Raw genomic sequence first — 23,170 nt, 5'->3', positions numbered from 1 at the left:
GACAAGTTTCAAACTATTACTATTAGAAATAAACAATAATGTAGGGTTTTCTTAACCAAAAAAAGAAAAAGAAAATGAAAAAAATAGATTCAAGCCTCCTCTTTATCTAAGTTGAGAAAGAGTGATTAGTAATATTACTTGATTTAGTAGTAGAAAAAGAAAGTGATAATTTAAAATTTTGGGCGAAATATAAACACATTTTCTGTCTCACTCATATTTTCTTTTCGTTTCTCTTCATATTTTATCTAAATTTAACTTATATTCATCTCAAGATCTTCATTTCTGGGATTTTAGAAAGGAAAGAGGAGAGAGAATATAGGATGTGAGAAAGAGCGTAGCTCGTGGTCGTTGAGTTCTCAAGTCTGTGATCTATCTTCTCTCTCCACCGCACACTAGAGTATTTTTCCGGCCACCGTCCGCGGCGGCGATGGAGCCAGACGTGAGCATCGAAACCAGTTGCATGATACGGGTGGCTGTCCTCCCGATCGGAGCGATCCAACCGCCTCAGTTCAGAGACTACGTATCGATGCTCTTCCGCCACCACAAGATCGAACTCTCCACAATCAGTTCTTTCTACACCGAACACCAAAAGAGCCCCTTCTCACAGCAGCCCTGGGACTCCGGCAGCCTCTGCTTCCAGTTCATGGTCGGCGGATCGCCGCCCAGCCCGTGGGAGGATTTCCAGTCCAATCGCAAAATTCTCGCCGTTATCGGAATATGCCATTGTCCGGCTTCGCCAGATCTCGACTCCGTCGTCGAGCAATTCTCCACTGCGTGTAAAGGTTACGCTTCCTCTCTTGTTCAGCGTTGCTTCGCGTTTTCTCCTGGTGATTCTCAGGTTCGATTCATTGGAAAGATGATCACTTAGTTGAATGAATACATTTGACTCCCCAATTTCGGTATATCTTAATTTATTGCTCTGTGGTATGCAGTTAGAGGATGGAAGCAAGAAGGCAGAGAACTTAATTCTGTTTCCTCCTGCTGATCGGCAAACTCAGGAATTCCATTTGCACACAATGATGCAAGACGTTGCTGCTTCATTGCTAATGGAATTTGAAAAGTGGGTTCTTCAAGCAGAATCTGCTGGAACCATTCTCAAGACACCTTTAGATTCTCAAGCCAGTCTCAGCTCAGAGGAGGTTTATGTTTTAGGTGTCCTAAGGATTTGATTTAGTGTTTCTTTTCTATTGCTTAACATCTACTTTGAAGCTACAGTGGAACATTGCAACTTAATCATTTTGAATGTCACACATGCTGCAGGTGATCAAGGCAAAAAAACGGAGGCTTGCCCGTGCACAGAAAACTATAGGAGATTACTGTTTGTTGGCTGGATCACCTGTTGATGCCAATGCTCATTATTCTACTGCGTTAGAACTTGCCCGGTTGACCACTGATTATTTCTGGTATGCTGGGGCGTTGGAGGGAAGCGTTTGTGCCTTGCTGGTAAGCATACCATATGAGCCGAGATAAAAACTAGGTCTCATTTTGATAAGACTATAATAGTGAGATGGATATTTGTACTCAATTTGCCAAATGCTCATAGCGTGGTCTTGAATCCTTCGCCAATGATGGAAACTATTTTCCTCTGTTATTTTGGATTATAGTTCACCACATATAATTCTGGACTGATTCATTACTCGATAAAATACCAAGATACTTGTTAATATCTTTCTGCGAGAAGCTAGCATTGTAATAAACTGGGTGAAAAGAAAATCTCAAGTTTTTTTTTTTGGATGCATGCTTATCTTACACAAGAGATTATTGACATATCTCAAAACATTTCCTCTTCTGTTGATTGGGGGGATTGATTGACTAATCAGGAATCACATTGTTTAGCTAAACTTGTGGTCAATTGTTAAGGGCCATTTCTATCACGCTTGGGAGAGTTCTATTTCTGGTTATTGTGCTCTTTAATTTTTATTCATGTAACTGTTTATTATGAAAAAAGAAAAGAAAATAAAGTTTGATGTGGTTTTAATGACAAAAAACCTATGAACTATTTCATGATGTTCTTGGACCGTGCCTTATATTCCCTTAATTTATTGTATGTATTATGGACACTCTAATTTGTTAAATTTCTCATGTTATTAGATAGATCGAATGGGCCAGAAGGATCCGGTTTTAGAGGAGGAGGTTAAGTACCGGTACAATAGTGTCATCGTGCATTACAGAAAGTCATTTATACAAGACAATGCTCAGAGGTAACTGTTTTCAATTTAATCTTTTTGATGGATTTGCTTCAGAGTAATTGTGATGCTTCAATTGTTGTCTGATTGACATCTGGCATTGACCCTAGGGCGTGAACTTATTGACGACCTATTAACATGTCACATGTGGGCAACGTATACATAGCTTTCTGTAATTCAGTTGTAAAAACTTTGGGTTGTCAGGTGTTAGGACACAGTTTCTGCTGAGGGGGTCACTTTGTGCAAATAATGCCAATGGTTAGCTTGTATCCAATCCTTTTCTCCAACCACCCTTGATCAAAGAGATCACGCTGCACAATGGCCTTTTACATGTGCCGTAGATAATACCCTTCCCCATCTCTCTATGGATCATGAACTGATAGCTAGTGAGGTAACTTATACGGCAATGAAAAGCTTTTCTTCCGCAATGCAATGAATTATTAAACTGCTATATTTGCATTCTGTATGATGGCTATTGCAGCCTCATTAAAAGGTATAGAGATTATGTGCAAAATACTTAAGTTAGTGATTCATTGTTAATGTCCACGGTTAGGGGATGATTAAAAACTTGACATTGCATGTTAGAGGTATTTACAGTCTATATATTATTTGTAATTTGCAGTGATTATATTATTGTCATTTTCTTTAAATTTAATTTCATAACATATTAAACAAGCAGCCCTAGTTAAAACACTACTAGGACTCTATGAACGTCTTTAAAAATTTTCTCTGAAGAAGAATGAACTATTACATTTCACATGTTTAGTTCATTGGTCTTTTATCTGTTGCAGAATTTTCTCTAATATTTTATTCCTGTTTTAAGGTTTTGGTTTCAAAATTTGCAACCCAACTAATCAGTGCTCTTCCTTGGGGATTCCGAACCTGTTTTGTAAACCGTGACATGAAGTCCTGACCTCCTATGAAGAAATTATGAAGATTCCATTACTGTTACTGTTATCAACTCTAAATGATTGCTCATTGTGGTTAGGTCCTATCTAACCTATTTTAGATGGGTATCAGTTGCACTTAAAGAATAATTTAGTAAATCTTTAGGAAAGGATTTGTCAGGAAAATATATATATATATATATATATATATATATATATATATATATATATTAGGGAGGGAGTTGGCAGACTCTGAAATGGGTGTTGGTAACTTGAAATGCTGATTATGATGGCTGTGGCAATGATGGTGTTTATGGAAATGGGGTTGAGGGAGGAGGCAACTGTGGATGGTGGACTATGGAGACAAATGAGTTTGTCAACGGTGTCGTTGGTTAAGGTATTTATCTGTGATATTGCTGGATTTCCCTTCCCTTGGTATCACAAAGAGTTCACCTCGGTGCCTCATCTAAATAGTGTCAATATATAGCTGTATAAAAGTAGGCACATTCTGTAATATCAGAACACGGCATTATTTTTTAAAAAGTTATAAATTATAATAGTTTTAGAACATAAATCACTTGCAGGATTCAGTTAACAAAAAATATGTGGATATATTATACATTCGTAATATAGTTACTGGAGTTAGAATCAAAGTACAGCCGGTATAAAAACTTAGATTAGCAATGGCCTTCGCGAGGTTTCTTCGGATTTTTATTTCTACTAATCCTTTTACAAGTAACCCGTTGTGTGTCTTGCATGTGAATGTTTGCATTGATTGTCTATAAGGATCTAAAGATCAAAATGTTTACATTTTCTTTTATATGATATAAAATGTTTACATAAAGTTTAATTTGGAACACTGTAGAGATGAGGTAGTTCGTACAATTAACTGGGCATTTGGTAAGCATGATGGACCTAGGAATAACATGTAATCCAATTCTGCGTTCGATATAGGAGTAGACCATGGATATAACACAATTTTGTTGAGGGGATGAAAATAATAAGACTTACAGCAAGTACAAATTGACTTTGAGTGTGTGTCTGGGTGAAAGATTTCTTTCCAAGAGCATATTAGGCTTTGTCTGTTTAGATGTAAAATATTTTTCAGAAAATATTTTTTTATTTTCTGGTGTTTGGTTGTCATAAAATATTTTACAAAGAAAAAAAAAATTAAAATCTAACGAAAATAATTTATCCATTTTTGGTAAGTTTTTTACACGTTCTGCCCGATGGACTCGTCCTAGACCTTTGCCAAACACCAAAAAATAAAAAAATAAAATATATTTTATCTAAAAAAGAAGAAAATATTTTTCTTTGAAACAAACAGAGCCTAAATAGAAAATATTTTATTTTATTTTTGGATAAATTGAAAGTAAAGAAACTATTCAACTTGAAGAAAATATGTATTTTTTCTTCAACTATTCGTGGTCTTCATTGCGAACCTGTTTTAGTAATCTGCTCTATCTTATGCCATAACCTTGGTCAACCACATGGTATTATATCATAAATGTGAACCACATTACTCTTCCTCACAGGTTCATTTATTGTTCTTTGTTGAACATGGTCCAGCCATCTTCAATTAATCTTTAACTACCTCTCAATTCTCGAAATTGTTCATTTGAATCATTTATAGTTTTATCTTTTCTTATCTTGCTTCAAATCCGTCTCAATATATGCATTTCTGTCACACATACTCATTTTAAGAATATATTGTTTTCAGCTGTCCAACATTCTATTTTCTAAATTTGGCTGGTCTAAGAAATATTTTGTAGAATTTACCTTTCAATTTTAGAGGTATACATCTATCATAAAGTTGAATTAATGTGATTAGCTAGTGAATAGTGCAAAGTCTGTAAAGTTTGCTGGGATCTTTAGAAGTGGCAGGTTGCAAGAAAATTCTGTAAACTTTGCTGGGATCTTTACAGTAAATATTTTGTGTTCTAACTAATGGCCTTTTTAAACTTAATAAATTATAAATCGTTTCAAGTTTTGAATGCTTATCAAACCCAAGGTCATCCTTTTCTCTCACATTAAAGGACAAAAAAGCCTTCCTCAAATGAACTAGTGCTTAACATTCCAGTTATGGCGCTAATTGTTCTACAAACTAACTTTCCACAGTGGTCACTAAATTTCATGTCTATAATGGCCTCGTGGGTTTGTCACTGCTGCTTGTGTTTGGCTTTGGATGTGAATGCCTAAACTGTAAATACAGCAGCTTTTCTGAACTAATGCTTCACATTCCAGTCATGGCACTAATCGTTCTACAAACTAACTTTCCACGGACCTGTTTTGGCAATACCATATGACAGTATAGCACCATAAAAGAGGAGGGAGATTATGAATGCAATAATTGTCTCATCTAAGTGAGTATCTTACATCTAAATTTCACGTGTATACTGGCCTCATGGGTACACTGCTGCTTGTGTTTGGCTTTGGATGTGAATGCCTGAACCGTAAATACAGCAGCTTTTCTCTTTCCCATCTGTTCCTTCTTTCTGATAGATCTCTTGCAGAAGCCTTCTCGTCTTTTTGCTCCACAATGGTACAGAAACATGTAATTAATCCATCTTGCCATAAACAAATTCACATGGTACCCACATTTTTCAATTTCTTCATAGTTCACACTCACATATAAATTGCTTTTGAAGAGAGTTGAGAGACCTTGCAAAAGAGCTTCATAGAATTGCATGAAAAACCATTTACTACTTTACACTCATTCCTAAGTTTACTGTCATTATTAATATTTTGTTGTACAGCCGTTCGCTTGCTTCTTAAATTGTATTTTTTTTTGGTCTTTTCTTGAACTTTTAAGTTCCTGATCTGTTTTTGGCGATTCCATGATAGGTAAATTCATTGTGCATGGATGGTGTTTAACACTAAAAATCCATTCTATAGTCAAGTATGACGTTTTGACACTCGTAGAATGTACAGGAAATGTTATTCCCATATTAGAGGGAGGACATATTTGTCTTCCCTAGCATGAATTAGGAGCTGGATCAGTTTACAATGGATTATAGGTGATGGGAAACTGTATGAGGGGGAGGAAACAAATGGCTAACCAAAGCTGGGACTTTGGATAAGCATTTCAGGGGTGTAGTGACTTTAGTGGCCTTAAGCCTTACGATGGTACACTGTATCCCCCTTCATCATTTGTACTCCGTGTGATTGGCTCTATCTCTTTTGTTGTCTAAATAATTGTGTTGAGGCAATGCATGTTTCTTGTGTCTATTATTTCAAACCTGATTCAGTGTTCAATTTTGTGCAAACAAACAGTGGTTTCTATCTAGAGTAAAGTAACAACTACATTTTTTTTTACCATCTTGTCATGCGTCACGCTATATCGTTGAATATTGATGTGATGTATGATATATGTGCTTGAGGTAGACTGCTGCACAAGTAACAAAACTTGCAGTGGCGTAATCTTGTTCTTTCCAAGTTTATTAATGCTTGAAATTTTTTGCCTTTTGCCTTTTGCCTTTTATTCTCTTCTTCATATTTGAATTTCTCTTGAAGTTTATTATTTCTCAATAATTTGTGTGCAGAGTTTCACCCCTAAGCTTTGAACTTGAGGCTACTTTGAAATTGGCAAGATTTCTTTGCAGGTATAACTGTTAAAGCCGATTTTATATTGCAACGGTTCACTATGTTCTTATGATTGTTTAGATTCAGCTAGTAGGATCCTCCTTAGAGAATATCCAAACAATCTTTGAGGCTGGTGCTCAATAGTAGAGAGAGGCATGCCCAAAGATGAGATTTATATATTGCTTCAATGACAATAAGTGAATAAGTATATGTTTGTACAGTTCTGACTGCATCTTTTGTTATCATTTCTATCAACTAGTGAATTGTATTGATGCTTATGTTGTAGCAAAAGATTAAATAAAACATTAGTTTAAATATTTCTACTGGTCATTGCTTTTTATTTCTTCTAGAATTGCCATGTATTCGTGCTAATTTGGTGACAGGTTGGACACCCGTATTTGTATTGGATAAATTTGGATTAAAAAGCTCTGCTGAAGCTGATATTTGTATAAATTGGGAAATTTTGGATTCACTAAACAGTGGCCATCTTTATTTATTTTATTACCTTGGCTGGCATTTGGCTCAATTTTCTAGTATTTAATTAAAATTTGGTGTAGTTTTGGGAAATGAGGCCGCTCAATACAAAAAATTAAAAGTAAAAATAGCCACAAATCATTTTGTTGAAAAAAAGGTTGAAATATGGATTCAAATTGGACTTCCAAAATTGACATGAACTTTGTGATTTCAAAACCTTGATTCCAGTTAACCTTGTAGATAAAGTTGTTCAGTTTGTATATTTTAATCTTATAATCTTTCTAATATGTTACTATTAACTCTTGTCTCACCTTTCATGCTTTTATAATTGCATGAATGTTACATCAACAGTCATTCATGCAGTCTGAAACTCAAATTATGGATTTGGATCTTTATATGTTCTGTCCATTTTTCCTCATATTTGGATTAGGAAGGTTTGGAGCAACTTGAAAAGCAAGGCATGAGATAAGCATCCTAATTTTGATGTTCTTTCTGAAATCATTTTGTCATATGATTTTTATTTTTGTTGTTTCTACAGACGTGAGTTGGCCAAGGAAGTAGTGGAATTGTTGACAGCTGCTGCAGATGGAGCTAAATCCTTGATTGATGCCAATGATCGGCTGATATTATATATTGAAATAGCTCGATTGTTTGGAACACTTGGTTATCAACGGAAAGCTGCTTTCTTTTCTAGGCAGGTGGCTCAGTTGTACTTGCAACAAGAAAACAGATTGGCTGCTATGAGTGCCATGCAAGTGTTGGCAATGACCACAAAAGCATATCGTGTTCAAAGTAGAGCATCCATTGCCAAATATTCTCTTTCCAATGTGAGTTTTAAAGAATGGAGGAATAAAGAAATATCTGGGATTATTTGAATATATGTTTATTGGAACTGCTGACATTATTTTTTGCATTCAAGATGAACTTTTGGCTGCATTCATGATAATATTTTTTTATTTTCGTGCTCATAACATTTCTACTTGCAGTTTGCTGTCTACGTTTCTGTATCTCATATTGTTATTGCTTTCTTTTAAATTAATTTTAAAGCATTTCAGTCTTACATGTTGACTCGCGGTTGACAAATTCTGTCTGACAATGTGTTCTATTATATATTTATGACCCTGTTTAGGTCATTGATGTGAGTACTTCCTCAAATTAAATTAGCGTGAGAGAGTTGCAATCTGAACTTCTCGAAAATTTTGTGGTGGAAGACTAAAGAGGCATGTGAAATGCACTTGCAAGCAACCATTAGGATAAAATAATAGGCATTAATTACGAGTCGGTAAAGGGAAGGATACGAACTCCGGTGGAAGAAAATCATAAGATTTCACCAATAAATACTACAATTTAGCCAACCAAAACTTTCTTATAAACTCGCAAAGAAAATATAAACACGAGTGCTTTAATGATTACATCAACTCATGAGTACTTTTAAGGAATAAAAGGAAGAAGCAAGATGTGAAATTTCATGACATAAAAATCAATTCATAATCAAGTCTGAGCTTCTAGATATACAGAAAATGCTTACAGATATATGCTGAAGAAGAAAAAAAAATCATGGCTGTATTTACCTGAGAAAATGTCATTTAAGTATTGGAGTCATACATTGTTGCCTTTATTTTGCAGTAAGAGCATAGATACCTGCACTGAGCTCACCTTACCCTAACTCCTATAGTTGTGGGCACATATGCAGAAGAGATTGGAAGTGATAGAACTTTTTTTTTTTTAAGGTAACTGGGATATTCAGGGTTTTGCCCCGACCAATCCCGGGACACCATGCAAAGCACCCCCTCCACGCACGTTGGGTAAAGCTCGGGCTTTTACCTGCGGGCATGGCTCCAAGGAATTGTTTGCACTCAAGGAGGGTCAAACCTTAGACTTGATACTTCATGAGGCATCAAGCCCAAGTGAGTTACCACTTGAGCCAACCCCCTTGGGCGTAAGTGATAGAGAGAGCAAAAAAATTATAATAATAAAAAATAAAATAGAAAATAAAAAGAAGAAGAAAGAAGGCAGAAACAACATATATAACTGTTACTGTAGCATTCAATGAACAACAACTTCATGAGAAGAAACTGGAAAGATCTTTTCTGATGCTTTGTCCAGATTAATTGAAATGTGAGGTGATTTTAGTGAAAAGATCAAATTATCACTTTCTTGGACTATCAGCTACTGCGTATTAGAGGGGTGAGGGAGCAGCTTGCCTTTGGATAGCAGGAGAAAAAATTTGAATTGTATTTTTATTTGCTTAAAGAATACAACGTCAGCTTCCAGTTGGTCAAATGAAGTAACACAGGTCAGATGCAGAGGCTGAGTTGCATTTTGATGTAGCTATACCATGTCAATTTAATTGCTGTAGGGTTTTGATGGATTTTAGATGATGATTTTATTGAATTTATAGAGATGATTTAATACAAGTAGTGGATTTTGAATTTTCAAGTCATTGTTGGCAACAAAAGCTTTCTAATTTTAGTTTTCCGCCTTTTATGACCACAAATTCACTTAAAACATGGATAAATATATGGCATTAACAACCTCAGAAGATTTTTAATCAAATGACAAATTTAGGTGAGAGCTAGCGTAAATGATGTGAAAAATGAAAAGAGTACGATTTTTTTGAAAATTTACTGATTGAAGGAAATTCCACAAGCTCTTGATTTTAGATCTAAGCCTAGACCTTGTGTTCAGTAAGTTTTGAAGAGTAGATCTACGTATATGGAGTGTTTTTGTAGAGGAGGGAAAATTGAATAAGAAAATGATAATAAAGGGGTTTTATATTCATGATTCTAAACTATTCCTTAGGTTCAATTTTCGTTTTCTGTACTAGGGACGCATTCCCCTTTTGAACGCTTTTCTAATTGACTTTTACTTATAAAAAAAAAAAAAAAAAATCATGATTCTAAACTATCATCTGGAACTGTAATGACCATTAAATCCGTGAAATTCTGATGGATCTCTATAACAGTATAAAAACCAGGCAATAATGATCTGTGACAACCATTACACCCTTCAATCATATTTATAACTTTTTTTTGTTCTAGAATTTAAGGAAAATATTGGAAGTGTGAAAATAAGATTTTATTCATAAAGCATAAGGTCATAATTTCAGAATGAGTATATTGAATGCAATAATGAGTTTCTATTCAACCTCCAAACCACCACCCCCTACACAACAACATGCACTCCAAAAATAAAATAAAAAATAAAAAATTCAAATCCTTTTCCGGTTCTGTTGTCGGTGTCAGTTAAACCGTGAGGCGTAATCCCATGTTTACTCTCAGTCTCTCACTTCTTTTTTCTTTCCATTATCTCCAGTCACTGAAGTTGGTATCCTGAATTTCCAATCATAAAATAATTCTTGTTCTCCTGTAATTTCTCCTTCTCCTTCTTCTGTTTGCAAGGATATCATTGCAAGACTCTCCTGAGCTGCAAATTCTTATGTTGTATGGACTTCGTTATGTCTAACATTTAGTGAGATTTATCTAAGCCTGAGATTCAAGGATATGGGAACACAACTAACTGTTCAATTTATTTAATCGTCATCCTTTTTTACTAGTTAAGGGTATGTTTATTTAACATTTGCTTAGCATTTAGTTATTATTTGGATGATTACTACTTGCATATTTATTTACCAACTACCAACTGAGTCATGAACCCTACACCTTCTACCTTGGAGTTTGCTAGAGATATCACTCAATTTAACAGATGGTCTTAACATAGTGTTAAATGTTTGTTAAGGAAAAAGGGAAAATGCTAAGCAAGTACTTTATTTTATTTTAATTAAAACACCGACATTTTGTTTTGTCCGACTCCAAAACTTCACAATTTTAGAAGAATCCATCTAGTTAGGAGAGCTGAAGAAAAGAATGTAATGAAATATGATCAAATTAGTATTTATTAGGTGTTGGATTGGGATTTGGAAATCTGCTCATTTATTTGCCAATTGGGAATTCAACTCTGACGGGTTGTGGAGCATTTTAAATTCTAACTCAATTATTGAAAAGGTGAAAGGGGAATTGTTTCATTTTTTATTTTTACCTAACAGCACTACTGCAGCAAGTCTTGCTGCAAAGATGATCATGAGGCGTCAGCTTGGTTCAGATAGTTGAGATTTCTTGAATCATTTGTGGGGACTTAAATAACCAACATGATGAATTTTAAAGAGCGTATATGAAGTAATATTTAACCAGCTGCAGGGTTGAAGTGCAAGAGAAATGTGACTATATGGGCAGAAAGGGAAGTAAAATGTAACAGCTTTTCCGGAGAAAGGGTAAAAATGAAAATATGAAAATTAAATCCCGTCTTCATGTTGCTGGCATATGGAAGATTCAAATGCAAAGATTTTTTCAGAAATACACAAATGGGAAATAATTAAGTACTAGGTGCTGCCTTCATATACAGGCAATAGACATGCCCACAAATTATTATCCAATAAATCATTTTGTACATTCACAATTGTGAAAGCACAGAAGACTAAAATAAATAACTTCGAATCAGCCCAGTCTTTTAAAGTGACTAATACTAGAAACTTGCACTTAAGTCTCCTGGAGATATTAAATTGGCAGAGGATTACAGACATGACATACCACTGTACAAATGCATGCAAATGATTTCTTATTTTATAATGAAGTTGATTATGACCTCACTCTTTTTGTTAGACCTTTTTGTTGATGTTATTTTCTGTTCATTATTTGACTCTTTTTAGTTATTTCCCTGTGCCGGAGTTTTCCTGTTTTAACCTTGATCTTACTACGATGGAAAATGGGTGTGCTGTAAATTTTAAGAAAGATGATGCACAACCATGATGCCAGGACTTGCATTATTTAGCCCCCTATCTGCAGAGGGATCCCAGAAATTAAGCGATAATTGGTTTTGAGCTCTTCTTTAAGTGCAGTATAATGACTGAATCTCTTAAGTGTTGGTTCTTGGTCATGCTTTTAGTTATGTTCTAGAGGGTATATCTGGAATTGAAATACGAAGTCAGGTTGAGAGCATGATTGCAGGCATGTAATGATTTACATTTGTTTTGTATGGATTCAGAACGTAATTCTTTTTTTGGGTTGTATTCTTTCTTTCTTTTTTCGTTTTCTTTTTCTTTTTAGTTTGTTTAAGTTTTTCATGTTTCATTTCGGATTCTTTCTTTATGGAAGGAAACTGTATCATCCTATACTGATGGTGGGAAAATGCATCATCACTCAGTAGTATCACTATTTGAGTCCCAATGGAGCACCCTGCAGATGGTTGTACTAAGAGAGATACTGTTGTCTTCTGTCCGTGCTGGTGATCCTCTTACTGCATGGAGTGCAGCAGCACGTCTGCTAAGATCTTACTATCCCCTAATTACTCCTGCTGGGCAAAATGGTCTTGCAAGTGCACTTACAAATTCAGCGGAGAGGCTTCCTTCAGGAACTCGCTGTGCTGATCCTGCCTTACCTTTCGTAAGGTATTTGCCAGTAATTAAATATCATTTTCTCTAACTTCAAACAAAATCAAGTTTTATTCTATGCATGTTTATTGCAGTAATCGTGTTACTTTTTTTATTTTTTTTTATTTTTTTATGAGTTTAATTTTTTTACTTATTTCACCAAGTTTCTGTGCCTGATGCTAAAATGCCCCAATCCTCCTTAAACCTGTGGTTACGGGAATTGATCACTCGATCAGTAGAAGCTTACATCTAATTATAGCCACAAAGCTGCCTTTGATATAAGATGATATTGAGTGTCATCTATATATGGTGTAGCTCCATCAGCACTATACTTTTTTTCCTGCATGCCATTTCTAAAAATTCCATGCACTGACAATGTGAGTGCAAGAATTTAAGAGTGGTGTGTCTACAGCACTTTCCCAGATACATCTACAAGTGCGTGTGTCTATAAAATAATTGGAAGAGCATGGTTAAGACCTCCTGAAAAGTCATTTGTTAAAAGCCTTGACATTTGTTATACCAAGAGAACTGACTGCAGTTTGGTTTCTAGGTTCTTTTGGGCAAAACTTAGTTGAGGTTCCCGTGTTTTTCTGGAAAAATCTGATTGTGATGAAAAAGTTAGATAGGCTATACTATCATATGTTCTCTCCAGGAAAAAAATAAAAAAATAAAAAATAAATAAAAAGAAGAGGAAGAAGAAGAAGGAAAGAAAAGACATTTAGGTTAGAGTTTAAACTGACGTATATTATGTCAGAAAAAAAGGAAAAAGAGAGATACCAATGTATTTCATCTAGAAAAATTGCCTATATCTTTTTAACACCCCATTATAGCAGCTACAGGGATGTTTGGGAAATTTAATTTTGTTTCAAAAAGAAAAGGGATAGCATGACCAGAAACCCTTTCCCTGTCTGCCTATTTGTTTCTTTTCAAAAATTTGAGAATATTAACATTTGAAGTATATTTTGTTGGATTGTTCCTGAGAATTGTGGAAATCTAAAGGCACAACACCTACTTCATGTTAATCAAAATTTACTGCAGTCTTTAAATTATATTTTACACTCATGGTGTAACTCAAATTGATCTGTCAATTACTAAAAATAGTGGAATAAATTTTTATATTTGAACTGCAAATTCTGTTTTAATGTATTGCTAAAGTATTTGGGAAGGGCAAGGATCAACTCACCCAGTGTATTCTTAACCCCCTCATTAACTTTTGTTGGATGGACCATTTTTCAATTTATTTTCCTTTATTGTGCTCATCATGTGCATCAAATACGAAGTTAATTGGATATGGGTAAGTATCTGGTCCATGAACTCAAATTTATTTTATTAATATATTAGAATAAATCTCTATTTTGAAGTGTGATGTTGATGGAGAGTTCTGAATTATCAATTAATTTGATTTTGGCATACATGGATTAGTGTTAGAATGAAATTCAACCTGACAGTTGGATTAACAAAAACAAATCTTATAAAGAATCATTGGGAGGTGTGAGAATAATTTTTCTTGCACAATCCTGCATCATTTGAGAGAATAGTGCTTACTACTTGGGCATGGTCCATGGATACATGAAATTTGACTAGCCAGGTCATAGAAAATATGCCGGGTTCATAATGACAATCATCATGGTTTTGGGAATTACTGAAATTGTGTTATTATTGTTCACCAGCTAAGCCTGTAACATCTTCTTGTTCCTCCTCTATCCTCCTGAATTTAAGTTATAACAATTACATTACACGGTCCATAACTAAAGGCACAAATATATTTACACTTCTAATTTTACTTTTTAGAGCTTTTCTCAGTAACACTAACAGGTTTAATTTACTGCAAATTCAGGATAAATTATGTGATATATATAGAGAAGATGAAACAAATAAATAAATAAATAACTAAAAAGGAGTACAAAAAATGAGAGGTGGATATACTTGATATTTTTTGAGAGGAACTTCTATATCTTGAGGATGCTGGAGCTTCTTCAAAATGTCTTTTTTTTTTTTTTAGGTTGGATTCTGCTTGATGCCTGCTGCAACATTTTTACATTTATTCTAAAAAATTCTGAGCTCTTGATGATGATTCTCTTTAAATGCTTCCAGGTTGTATTCTTTTCCTCTCCATCCCTCACAAATGGACATTATAAAACGCAATCCAGCAAGAGAAGATTGGTGGGCAGGATCTGCTCCTTCCGGGCCTTTTATTTATACACCGTTTAGCAAAGGCGAGCCTAGTAATAACAGTAAGCAGGAGCTCATATGGATTGTTGGAGAACCAGTCCAGGTGTTGGTAGAATTGGCAAACCCTTGTGGTTTTGACTTAATGGTTGATAGTATCTATCTCTCTGTGCATTCCGGAAATTTTGACGCTTTTCCAATTAGTGTGAACCTCCCTCCTAATTCTTCGAAGGTGATTACGTTATCAGGAATTCCAACTAAAGTGGGGCCAGTGGTGATTCCTGGATGTACTGTCCATTGTTTTGGTGTAATTACTGAACACCTTTTCAAGGATGTTGATAATCTGCTACTTGGAGCAGCACAAGGACTTGTGCTTTCTGATCCTTTCCGCTGCTGTGGATCTGCAAAGTTGAAAAATGTTTTGGTTCCAAATATTTCTGTGGTGCCCCCACTGCCGTTGCTTGTTTCAAATGTTGTAGGTGGTGATGGTGCTGTCATTTTATATGAAGGTGAGATTCGTGATGTATGGATTAGATTGGCTAATGCAGGTACAGTTCCAATTGAGCAGGCACATGTATCACTATCAGGAAAGAACCAAGATGCTGTTATATCATTTACTTATGAAACTTTAAAATCTGCCCTTCCCCTGAAGCCTGGTGCAGAAGTGACTGTACCAGTAACCTTAAAAGCTTGGCAGCTTGGCTTGGTGGACACTGATACTGCTGCTAGCAAGAATTTATCTGGTAACCCAGGGAGGCAAGCCAAGGATGGAACCAGCCCCATGTTGTTGATTCACTATGCAGGTAATTATTTGGCCATAATTGCAATAATCATTTCTCATCTTCCAGTGATTATGGTTGATATTGTCGTATTATTCTGAATTCTAATGGCATTTTAAAGTTTGTCTATTAGATACTCAATGAGAAAAGGAGCATAGAGATCTTTTACCTTTAATTTTTTTTGTGATCTGGGATGTTAAGCCTTATTATATGGCCCTCACATAACCCATCTTACTTCTATAATTTGTATCAAAGGAGCTGGTGTGACCTCTCCACTGAGTGGCCACATTGCCATGCGTCTTTGCTAGGAATGACTTAGGTCTTGGGAGGCTTTGGTTCGGGTTGAAGGCAGATGGATCTAGAATTCATTTTTCCTGGCAAATAACTTCCACAATGCTCTTGGGGAAGTTTGAACCCTCCACGTTCCACTTTGAAATGATAGTAGATGTTGGTGGATCAGGAAAATTCAATTTTGTCAAAACTGAGTCTACCCACTAAATTTGTTTTTTGTTCTCCCCGGTTGGTAAACTGTCGTAGATAAGGTACAACATCGAAATTCAACACATGCTCAATGGCACATCGAGGCACCTATTATAACCTGAGAAGAATAAGACAGGAAAGCGACCCAAGCACACTGTAAGCAGAAGACGTTAAAAAAAACCCCATTTTCCACAAGCAGACATGTCAGTAGCTGGGACAGCATAATTTTTGCTGTCATGTTTAATTGGTTGAAGTAAAGAAGATCAATAGACCTGCCTTAGACATCTGGTGGACTTGTTAAAAACAGGTTCCATTTTTCCTGCGTCAGCCAAACATCAAATTCGAACTGCCGCGAATATGACAAACATCAGTATCATATGCATTACAGCCTACATGCCTCAACACTTTGATCGAGTCACTGCTCACAACCAATCTGGACGAGATGTACTGGAATGTGCCTCTTTCTGCACAAAAATAGCCCACACCTCACATGGACAGGGTAAAACATATCCCATCCACTTGTGTATAACACACATCATCGTCAACTCTGCCACTCACTATGAACACTCCAGATTGAGATTCAAGGGCAGATCTCTAACTCTCTTAGGCACTCAGTCCTATAATGCCATCTTCTTCAGGAACAACAAAGTGAATAACAAACTGACTGCAACAAGATTAAGCAATATATTAAATTAGCCGCTACTCCTATTAGTATCAGCAAAATGACAAAGGCAGTGACACCCATATAAGCCATGTTGGCAGACTAGATTAGATGGAGAGATACATTTAAAAAGATGAAGCATAGAGAAACCAAATTCCAGTGAAAATATTCATCAATTAAGTACCCAGGGTAACATTAGAAAATCTGAACCACAAAATGCTCATTAGTTCTCAATGCAACTCTCATCACAGAAAAACCATATTCCGGCTGATTACAGCTTCTCGACAAGGGAGAACCATAAAAGGCCATTGTCATCATCAATGGCTATTCCTCGAACTGAACCCCAGCAGCATCAAAGAGAACCTCTGACCTGAAGGTCAGTTGAAATATGTCGACATCAACTACAACAATGGCAGTGAAGTCTAAGGATTGATGGGAAGGAAGGATTCCAAGCCAAAAAAAGTAACCGACGCCCCAAAGTTAATCCAACCTCAACCTAGTTTTAAGTGTGTCTGAAATGAAGCACAAATCCAAATGATGGTGCAACCATGACAAGGACTTAAAGAATAGGAATGGGACGGGGGAAGAGAGAATTGGACCTCCGGGTTATTTCTAGAAGCTGTGCTCCCCTGCTTGCTCACTCATACAGATTAAATATATGAAACAGTATTACATTGTATAAAATGCCAGTGTCATTATGTGTAATGGTAAAAGTACTTGCATGTTATCAATTCTTATCACCATGACAAAAAAACATTAAAATTTATGGATATAATGCATTTAATACTAAAACGAGTTAGATATAATTAGAAACTTATCATTTCATTGGATTTGCATAATAGATTGTTCTCGTTGGTGGACTAATCTAATCAATAGTTTGGTTGGATTGAATAAAAGTTTGTCTGGTTCTGTGGGGCTAAACCTATATCATTTTAGACTAGTTTATGCGGGTTGGTGGGTTAAGGAAAAGCTATGTCAGTATATTACGGCAAACGTATATAAATAGTATGTAGGTTTCTTGGGTATAATTATAATACAGTCATTCTGATATCTTACTATATAGTACAGTGCATGTATCAAGTGTGAATATGTGTCTAAGTCCCAAGTTATCTAAAAATTTAAAATCCAAGTACAAAGGTAGATATATATATATATATATATATATATATATATGCATATTCTTCTTTTGTTTCCTTAGACTACATGGTGCTTTTATGTAATATGGAGTGTTCAACATAGGCACTTCACCCATTTTGAAGTAATAGTGTAATGGAAAACTGGGAAGGAATATAATATGAGAGATTTATAATTCGTTAGATGCATTTCCAACCAAGCACGTTAGACATGCATCCCATACTACTCAGGTGTAATACCTTGTACGTCACTTGACGGGGAAGAGTCCATGTAACATAGACAAGTTGCATTTTGTGGTGTTATTGGGAGAGTAATTTTAAAAAATGAAAGAATAAGAACAGTGTAGTTAATGTTGGCAGGAAGACATGCAAAAGCCCATTCCCAAAATTCAAGTAGCTTTTATTTATTTATTTTATTTATTACTTCCAACAATCTGGGTCATCCAACATCTTATGTTCATCGTATAATATATGTCATCACACCACCATAGTGATCCAGTCAAAAAGTCACCTGAATCAAATGGCTGATCCTTTGATTGATCTTAATTCTGGCATGGTGGGCAATGCAGAGGGTTTGTGCCTCCAATGGTGAAATGAAACTGCATACCATGTTGGCTGCATGAATGTCAGCTAAATATGTGATGCCTCTACAGGAAAGAACTTAGAATTTTGGAGGTGATTCTCAAAATTTAGGTTTCTGGAATGATTGTCAAACAGAATATTAATAGGAGGTAGAATTCATACTGACAAAGTTATTTTTGGGACTGAGGAATTGGCTGGCTGGTTATTAGATACCGACTGAAAACCAATGGTTTGGTATGCCACCTGAAGTCCAACCAAACCTGTATTGGATTCAGGGTGCTTGACCATCTTATGTTAAATTTGTTCGGTTGGATTTTTTTTAAGTCTGCGTGGATTATTTACTTTTTGTTTTATATCTTCTGTGCTTTTAAAATATCATCATCACAATTTCCGGTGATTATAAACACTGTTAGGGATAATTTTTGGCATCTACAATCCATAGAAGCGAATGTGACATAGGATGTTTGGATTTCTCTTTTTTATTTTTTTTATTTTTTATTTTTAAATTAATCAATTTATGTATTTCAAATAACTTCTATAGAAAACCTGCAGCATTTGAGACCAATTGAAGTTAGGCATTTTACTTATTTCTGATTGTTTAAAGTTGAGACTTTTTTAAGTTTATAAACAATGACCATCATAGTTGATCCCATATACATGCAGTCATGCAATGTTGATCCCATAATTTAAGTATAAATTGACTAGATTTGGAATGGGTCTCGTTTCCAAAGGCCTCAACCTAAATTGAACCTCGCCTGAGTTCAGGTCAGGATATTTTTTTTTTTTTTTTTTTTTTTTTTTTTTTTTAACTTAGATTTTACCTGATATCTTGAGGTTTTAGTCATGGTTGGTTGTTGGTTGGGTTTGATGTGTAGCCTTGCCTATTGTTCTAGCTCATTTATTCAAGGATATGGGTGAAATTTGAGAGACATAGGTTTAACTATTATTTTAATGCATCCCGGTAATTAATCACAATATTCATAGGATGCTAAAAGATTTTTTTGTCTTTTATTTATTTATTTATTTTCTGTTTTTTTACAAAGTAACAATAAGGGCAGCCATGCTACATGACTGAAACTTTGAGCAACGAAAAGATGATGAAAAGAGTAGTTTACGAACTCATAATAAAATAAGGATGTTGATTTAGATTGTTTTGACATATCCAACAAAGATCTACTGCTGCTGTTGGAGAATGCATCTGTTGCTTGTGCTATGAAGGCCGAAAATGATCCCTGCGGAGATATTTGAAGTCATCATACTTCGTGTTTAAGATCTTCCTTTTAGAAAATTGAATTTCTGGTGCATGATTTGTGTTGTAAACTCTCTAAATTGTTCGGATAAGGCAATGAGTTAGTAGCTCTGTAATCTAACACCAATGGTATATTATAAACCTGGATCTTGACAATATATCTTTTCCCGCAGACAAGCTACTGATGTGCTGCGATAACTATAAAGTTGACACGTTTCAGTAATTTGTGGACCCTGCTTTTTTCTTCTTCTGCAAAAGTGGGGTAACTTAATCTGAACATCCTGTAGGCTTCCCCCTTTCTAGTACTTGTCATACTCTAAGATCCCTCTGAAGTTTCTGAAATTTGATGAATCAGATGCTTAGGGTGTCATTGATCCAAATTTTTGGTTGAAAAGTTTTAATGGGAGATACACTCAAAAGTATCAGTCCTAAGCTCCCAATTGTGCATTTACCTTGGATATCACAGCATTGACCATTTATTCTATGATGAAATTGTCACCCCAACCCCGTCGGGCCACGGTGTAGCTGAGTTGGCATAAGGCCTCTGGGCATTACCCAGAGGTCTTGTGCTCAACTTCTGGGGGCATCAAAGACACCCTCCCTAGGTTTAGCCGATGCCATGTTTTTGGGGTGATTGCAGCCTTTGCAGGTATCCAAAGGGATTAGTTCCGTCCTCAAAGGGGCTGGGGACACCCTCCTTTTTTTTCCCTTTTTCTTTTTTGAAGTCACCTCAGATCTATTATGTTGATTGTTAAAGTAATGACTCAAAGCACTATTTTTTTTCTCTCTCTCTCTTATATATATATTTGCACGGCATAACTTGAACCGCTCGCAAATTCTTTGACATTGAGTTTTCAAATTGACATATCTATTCACTTGCTCTCATCAATTTTCCTATCAGGGCCTGCTGTAAATTCTGGAGAACCACCAACAAATGGGTCTGCTGTGCCTCCTGGTAGACGTTTGGTTGTGCCCCTGAACATCTGTGTTTTGCAGAGCTTGTCCTTTGTCAAGGCTCGTTTACTGTCGATGGAAATTCCTGCACATGTTGGTGAAAATCCTTCTAAACAAATTTTTGTGGAGAATAGTTCTACTGAAGAGGTTACTGGTTCTGAAAGCAGGAACGAGAGATTAGTAAAGATTGATCCTTACAGGGGAAGTTGGGGACTACGGTTTCTTGAACTTGAGTTGACTAATCCAACTGATGTTGTGTTTGAGATTAGCGTTTCAGTCCAACTAGAGAACTCTAGTAACAAGGATAGTCCTTCCGTCAATAGTGCTGCTGCTGAATTTGGTTATCCTAAAACAAGAATCGATCGAGATTACACTGCAAGGGTACTGATACCACTGGAGCATTTTAAACTACCTATTCTTGATGGTTCATTCTTTTTGAAGGATTCCCAGACAAATGGGGCTACTAGTAGTAGAAGTTCAAGCTTCTCTGAGAAGACTGCCAAGGCTGAATTAAGTGCTTCTATCAAGAACTTGATTTCTAGAATTAATGTAAGGTGGCAATCTGGACGGAACAGCTCTGGAGAATTAAATATCAAGGATGCAATACAGGCAGCTCTTCAGACATCTGTTATGGATGTACTGCTACCGGATCCGTTGACGTTTGGCTTTAGGCTTTCTGATTCTTGTTTGGGACACGAAGTGAAACTCGATTCACCTAAAGAATCCAGTGATCGATATCCTTCCCCTTCGTTGAAAGGTTCTGTACTGGCACATGACATGACTCCTATGGAAGTTCTAGTTTGCAATAATACTAAAGAAATTATCCGCATGAGTCTTAGCATTACATGCAGAGATGTAGCAGGGGAGAACTGCATTGAAGGTGAAAAGGCAACTGTCTTATGGGCAGGTAAGGATCTAGTATGATGTCTTTCTTCAGTTATTTCTCAGCAGATTGTGTTCCCTCTTGTTTCTGAAATTACATTGCACTTGGTTTGGTTTAGTTTTTAGTAATCCTCCATTCCACCTCTCCTAAAGGTCCATTAGGAAGAACTGAAATGCCAAATATGCCCGTAATGGAATAAGTTATTATTGGCCAGATCCTATAACTGTTTGAGTGAGGTTTGAGGTTTGTATACACAGCGCTTTTACGATTGCCATGTCATTTCAGTATGTAGTAATAGGGAGAGAGACTATCAGCAATGAACAGTTAGGGTTTGATTTATGACAATAAACAGACGATTTATGATCGTTGTTACATGGCTGTCAAGAATGTGTGCCATGGAAAGGAGGTGGTGGGCCTGGTGGCTTAGGGCTTAGTTGGTTGAGGGCTTGGTAGTGGTGGATGGTGGTGGTTAAGTGTGATTTTGTTGGTTTTAGTGGAGAAAAGATGGCAGGTTCTTAGGTGCTGATGGTGGATCAAGGATGGCGGTGTGTTATGCTATGGGATGGTCCTAGCCCACCTACTGTTGTTGTGTGTTGGAATTATTCTAGACCACCACCTGAACCTTGCCATAAACTTCTCTCTGTTCCACTTCATTATTCCCTATTTTCAATAGGTCACACGACGACTTTGTCTATCCCTCATACCGCGCAGCCTCTGATTTTGGTCTCCATGAGAAAGGAATGAGAGATTTGACTTTTTCATTAGAAGTAATTCTACTAACATTCAACAACAACAACCATCACAGTCTTTTTCCAACTACTCGGGGTCGGTTACATGAATTCTATGTTTTCATTCCGCTCTATTTAAGGCCATACCCCTAGGTCCTTTGTCAATCCACATGCTTGCATATCCTTCCTTATTAACTTGACCTACGTTAACTTTGGTCTTCCCCTTCCCCTAGTATTACCCTCAATGGCAGCAGTGCAGTGTAATTTCAAAAGCGACATGAGGTTGCTTAAAACTTTAGAAACCTTGTGGAGGTCAATGTAATTAAATACTAAATTATTCCTTGTAACACCATTGGTATGAATAGTTTCCAATAGAACATTTCTTAACTAAACGAAATATTTTCTTGATATCATTAGCTATTTATTCTTTTAACCATCCCCCAACTTTTTACTTGATTCTGGTTTTGCAATTTATTATTATTATTTGGTTTTCTGGTTGACATTTACATGGATGAGCTTGTTTATGGGTGTAATTTTTGTTTTCTTCCTAGGTGTTCTGACTGGTATTAGCATGGCAGTTCCGCCACTTAAGGAAATTAAACATTCGTTTTCCCTGTATTTCATGGTCCCGGGTGAGTATACACTCTCAGCTGCTGCTGTTATAGATGATGCTAATGACGTTCTCAGAGCTCGCGCAAGAACTAATTCTCCTGACGAGCCAATCTTCTGTCGTGGGGCACCATTTCATGTGCGAGTAAATGGGACTGCATGAGTAGTTTTATTTTAACTGAATCAGGGAACTGTCCCTTTTTTCGACTGCAATGGAGGTAGATGCTCGTATACAAGTGCAAATATCTTTTTACAGGCAGCACCAGTGATACTGCTACTTCCATTTCTTCTCCAGTTCCCTGCCGGAGTTCGTACTGCATTGTGAAATGAATTATTGTTTAATGAATTTTGTATTTGTAAAGTTCATAAAATTGATTTGGTTGATTTTC

At 36.1% G+C, this 23,170-nt stretch overlaps 1 protein-coding gene across 1 annotated transcript; it reads left to right on the top strand.

Annotated features, from left to right (window-relative positions):
• Nucleotides 1-230: 230 nt before the first annotated feature.
• LOC132304510 (trafficking protein particle complex II-specific subunit 120 homolog) lies at nucleotides 231-23,170 on the top strand. Its single transcript, XM_059802231.1, has 10 exons — nucleotides 231-838; nucleotides 933-1,139; nucleotides 1,261-1,443; nucleotides 2,092-2,201; nucleotides 6,616-6,675; nucleotides 7,668-7,956; nucleotides 12,280-12,572; nucleotides 14,649-15,526; nucleotides 20,509-21,468; nucleotides 22,724-23,170. The coding sequence occupies exons 1-10, from the start codon at nucleotides 428-430 to the stop codon at nucleotides 22,942-22,944; spliced, it is 3,612 nt and encodes a 1,203-aa protein (XP_059658214.1). The 5' UTR covers nucleotides 231-427; the 3' UTR covers nucleotides 22,945-23,170.

The sequence above is a fragment of the Cornus florida genome, unplaced genomic scaffold, assembly GCF_030987335.1.
Source record: "Cornus florida cultivar Cherokee Brave unplaced genomic scaffold, ASM3098733v1 CherokeeBrave_3.0.0_Hap2_Chr04, whole genome shotgun sequence".
NCBI lineage: Eukaryota > Viridiplantae > Streptophyta > Magnoliopsida > Cornales > Cornaceae > Cornus > Cornus florida.
The sequence above is the reverse complement of the archived record's forward strand: the minus strand, read 5'-3'. Positions and strand labels throughout refer to the sequence as shown.